Here is a 5,079-nt window from a genome sequence, read left to right as displayed (position 1 = left end):
TATTATTTTATTTTTTGAATTGTATTCAGCCTTCTAAATTTATTATTCCTTCGACAAGGGGACGTGCAACATCTGTTATTTTTCTTATGTATATTTTTCTTACCGGAAACTTTCACTTTCAAAAAGTGTTATTCCGGTTATTACCGGAAACTTTCACTTTCAAAACCATTCGCTTCAGGGACCTTTTACCTTAATTTATGTTCATCCTTTCGAGGACTCATCTTAGCATATTGTCCCAGCTTAGGGCCTCTTAAGCCGTTTATTACTTATAGCTGTACACATGGGCCCTTGGCCACTTTTACTACAAATTTGGAAAGGTACGAATTTTGTGACGTCAGAAAGAAGGCGTGTCTGCTTCCCTTCTCTAAGATTCTACGACCAATTAGAGAGAGTCTAATATCCTCTCCACCTCTGTATCAATGATCTGCGATGCTACCAATGTTCACCCCTTACTCAAAATCTTCAGATACAATTCTAACTACCTAGCGAACACTCGACATCGTCTCGAGCCTATGTTCCCAATAAATATTTAAATCTTGTAATACTGGTCATTATCAGTTTCCGTCTTGTAAATTCTAGTGCTGTCTTTTAATAAATATTTACTTACGTCAACATATTCTTGAACCTCATTCCACAAAAAACAAATGTGAATAATGTTCTTTTAAATTTAAAGTAATTCAAAATAAATAAATTTACAAGAGATCCAATCAATTCAAGTTAAATTAAAAATAATTTAAATGAATTGGATATTTTTTTAATTCAAAAGGTTCCATTGATTTCTGTAAAATTTGAGTGAATTTTCATCAATTTAAGCGAATTGAGAAGAGTTCGATTAAATTCATAAAAATGCAATGTGAAATAAAAAAATAATAAAGTGATTTGAAATAAATTTAAAAAAGTGTAAATATCAATTGAATTCAGGGATAATTACAAATGAATTCGAATAAAAATTCGTCTTTGAAAGCTCTTGAAGTTTTTAAAAATACTGAAAATGCCTCGGAATCTTAAAAAAAAACCTGACATCTTAAAATTATTTAAAATCTTTTGAAATCCCTTGAAACTTGTTAAAGCTCTTTAAAATTCCCTGGAATTTTTTTAAATACTCTAAAATATTTCAAATTTGTCGAAATCTGTTGAAATCGCTTGAATCTTTAGCATAACTTCAAATTATTTAAAACTTTACGAATACCCTGAGATATTTAAAATCTATTATAAAGTTTTAAAATAACTTTCAATTATGGAAATCAACTGAAAATTCCTTGGAATCATTTAAAATACTCTAACAGCTTCAAGATTCTTTTAAATCTTTGGTTTCACTCTGAAATAGTTGCAAATCCTTAAAATCCTACGATACTACTAATTCTTGTGAATTCGTTTAAAAAGACATGTTCGAATTTGTTCGAAATCCTTTGAAAATTTGTTTATCTCTTTGAAATGGCATTTTTTTAAATCCCCAAAATCTCTAAAGTCCTTTGAAACCCCTTCAAATTATTGAATCCTATTCAAAATTCTTCAGAACCTTTTTTTCTTAAGTAACACTAAAATATTCGAATTTTTTTTTTTTTAATCTTCTGAAATACTTTGAAACTTTTGAAATCTATGAAAATTACCTCTGGATCTTTTTAAAAACCAATATAAAATATATGTAAAGTCTCTTGAAATCTTTTTAAATTCTTTTGAACTTTTAAAATTTTTTTGGCATTTTTTAAATACCCTAAAATCTTTACAATAATTTAAAACCCTTCAAATTAATCAAACTTATTCAAAATTCCTCGGAATATTTTTAAAAACCCCTTAAATATTTCAAATTCTTTTGAATCTTCGAAAAACCTTTGAAACTTTTAAAATCGATTAAAAATGATTCAGAATCTTTTTTTTTAAACCTCAAATATGTTTAAAAATTTGAAATATTTTGAATTCCTTTTAAAGTTTTAAAAGCTGTCGAAAATTCTTTAGCGTTTTTTTAATACACTATACTACTTAAAATCTTTTGAAATCCCTTTAAATTATTGGAATATATTAAAATTTCATGGAATCTTTCAATATACCTTAACATATGCCAAAATACTTTAAGAACATTCATAAATGTGTTTATTTATTGAAAGAAAAGAGACTAAATTGATCTTTTCATTTTTAAAAGTAACTAAAAAGTGATTTTTGATAAAGATAAACTATGTGGCAGCCCTGATTACCCTTGACAGTTATTAAAGTTCTACCTTTAATTCAGAACAAAGCCGCACTGATCCGATGTATACATTACAGCAGCCTCACTCTGTGGTTTGCTGTACGTGGGGTTCTTTCTCAAACAAAAGCTACATCACGAGGACCAGAGAGGATTCACCGCTTTTTATCGTAAAGCGAAGCGAGCGAGCAAACGGATTCAGATTTCAAGAATAATTGAAGAAGCTGCCTACCTTGCGAGGTTCTGGTGCATAAATTCCAGGTAGTGGCGCCAGGAGGTGTAATGCCGGATTGGGGATGCCGGAAGCCGGATGCCCAGGTGGTATCGGTAGCGGTACCAACTTTAACCCCCAAGGCAGAAACCAAGGTGCTGTGTGATGCATTTTGATGTTTCAATCCGGCACTCAAATAATAACAACAACAGCAACTATTACAGTAATAATAATTCAACAAAAAACTTTAATTCTTTCACTTCCTAATAGAGTGAGGCTCTCATCAAAAAGTTTTCTTCTTTTCTACTCAAGAGATCCATAAAACTTCTCGAAATTCCTCAGATCCTTTTCGAGAAACACAAGTTTGAAGAACCCGGCGAAAAAAAAGGATTAGATGCACTCTTTTTTTAACGGTAATCACAGTTAAATTGTGGACATATCTTCCTGTGACGGGGTGATTTTAGAAACACTGAGAAAAATCGCAGGGGGTTAAAGAGTTGGAGCTCAGGCGTCGCAACGTCCGACAGAACTCGCTTATCTAATCGAACATCACGAGATCAGTGAAACACGAGAACAAAATTAAATTTGAGATTCCAACTGAATTCAAACACGAGATGAAATATGTTTGTCTCGCGAGACCACGACTATTTTTGGTATGTATATAAAATCTGTCCGACGTGGCCGCAACGAGCGCGCCGCGACGACTGAGCGTTGATCGAGCGAGCACATGGCGGAGAGAGATCTCTCTCTTCCCTCTCTCTCCTTGTCTCTCTCTGGATCACGCTCTCCTCTTCTAGCTCTAGTAATCTAGTGAGGAACCTCTTGCTCCACCCATTTCAACCCTAACTCGCGCACGTGCGACCCCCCCCCCCTTTCCATCGCATTTATCATTTATTTGGGGAACTCCATGCCAAACTCACAAGACACACATTCACCTAAACGATTTTTTTTTAATTCGTACGCTTTACTCTTTTCTTGTTTATGATTTGGTCTAGATCCTATACCACAGTATTTGTTATTTGTTGAGCAATAAGTCCTAAATTTTATGAAACAAAAAAAGGTTGACGATATTGTAGGGCTTAGAATACGCAAATTTGTAATTTCATTAAATTAATGGACAGAAACGGCACCTGCAAATTTTTAAAAGAATAATATATACAGGATTTCTTGTAGAATATTAAAAGAATTCTTCCATGAGTAATAATTTAGAAATATTTATACAGCGTAACAGAAAAAAATTGAATTTTAAAATACACCAAAAATATACATTTCTTATAGCTTAAACATTCCTACAATACTTTAATACGTCTTTCACCCTTAATTTTATGCAAATTCTTATTTTAAGCAATTCGAAATTTAATGAAATCGATGAACAAATCGATTAGAAAAACTTATAACAATACAATGCCTCGTAGTCCCTATGGGATGAAATATAGGGACCAAAGGGTATTTTTTGTTACAGTCACATGGTACTTTTTTTCGCGCTCAAAGTGTAAAAAATTCAGGATCAATTTATAAGATTTGAAAACAGTTGAGGTTAAATTCAAAAGAATTCAAGTGATTTGGAAAAATGTTTTAAACGAAAAAAATTCCATTGATTTCCGTAAAAATGGACTAAATTTAAAGGAATTTAAGGTAAACGAGAAAAACTCGATGAAATTCATAAAAATAAATAAATAAATAATTTAAAAATATGAAGAGAAAAAACTTAATTCAATTCAGTAATTTTTTCCAAAGAATTTAAAAGAATTCAGGGTAAGTTGATGAGAATTCAGGATGAATTTAAAAAATATCTCTTCTAATCTTTGAAACCCTACCAATTAAAAGATATGATTAATGGTTACAAAATAATTCAGAAGATTTCAAATAAATTCAACGAATCCTGTAAAATCGTGCAAATGTGGAGTTAGGCCCTCAATGAATGCTATCAAAGGTTTTGACTGCGATTGGCAGATCACGTGGTTAGAAACTTGAACGAAAAAAGTATAATAAATAAACTAAGTTATAACTCCATTAATTATTTATAAATACAGTAGCCCTAAATTCGATTGAAGTAATCATTAGTTTTTCACTAAAAATTTTAGTGAAATTTGACTGAATTTTCAGTAGTGTTTCACTGAAAATAAGCTAATTTTTGCCTAATTATAAAAGCAAATATCTGAACATACAGAACTAAAAACTAATTTTTAGTCAAACTATAAATGCCATTTGTCACTTTTTACTCTAAAGTACAACGAAAAATTTAATAAATTTGAAATAATTCAAATTTTCAGAAATTTGCCTTCAAGCGCAAAAACTATCGCGATTTTGAGGGTTTTGCAGCCTCGGACTGAAACTTCTATCCCTAACTTGCCCTGATTTCCCCTCCCTCACTTCCTTTGACCGAAAAAACATTTTCTATAAGATTAACCCTTTTCTAAACTTTTTAGAAATAAATATTTTCAAGATTAACCTCAAAAGATATGGAATAAAAAGATAACTTTGTTTACAAAGAGAAGAAAAGAAGAAATCTTCCAAAATATGTTTAAAAAATTAAAAATACGAGCTGAATACTGTAAAGGAATTTTAAATAAGATTAACCTCTTTATCAGACTTTTAAAACTAAATATAAAAAAGATAAATAAAAATAAGAAAGGCGACAAGATTTAAAAAAATATTAAAAAATTGTTAAAGAAAAGTACAAATA

The 5,079-nt window shown here is 30.7% G+C and overlaps 1 protein-coding gene across 2 annotated transcripts in view; it reads right to left on the bottom strand.

Annotated features, from left to right (window-relative positions):
- Positions 1–5,079, bottom strand: part of LOC117168051 (RNA pseudouridylate synthase domain-containing protein 2-like) — a 485,526-nt gene that overhangs the window by 333,448 nt on the left and 146,999 nt on the right. Inside the window, exon 1 of one of the 2 annotated variants that reach the window (XM_033353397.1) lies at positions 2,415–3,075. The exons of the other annotated variant lie outside the window; for it this stretch is intronic. Within the exon in view, the coding sequence (XP_033209288.1) occupies positions 2,415–2,564 (150 nt within the window). The 5' untranslated portion in view covers positions 2,565–3,075. Of the gene's footprint in view, positions 1–2,414; positions 3,076–5,079 lie in introns of those variants that run through there. 2 annotated transcript variants of the gene reach the window in all.

This window comes from Belonocnema kinseyi, chromosome 2 (assembly GCF_010883055.1).
Source record: "Belonocnema kinseyi isolate 2016_QV_RU_SX_M_011 chromosome 2, B_treatae_v1, whole genome shotgun sequence".
Taxonomy (NCBI): Eukaryota; Metazoa; Arthropoda; class Insecta; order Hymenoptera; family Cynipidae; genus Belonocnema; species Belonocnema kinseyi.
The sequence above is the reverse complement of the archived record's forward strand: the minus strand, read 5'-3'. Positions and strand labels throughout refer to the sequence as shown.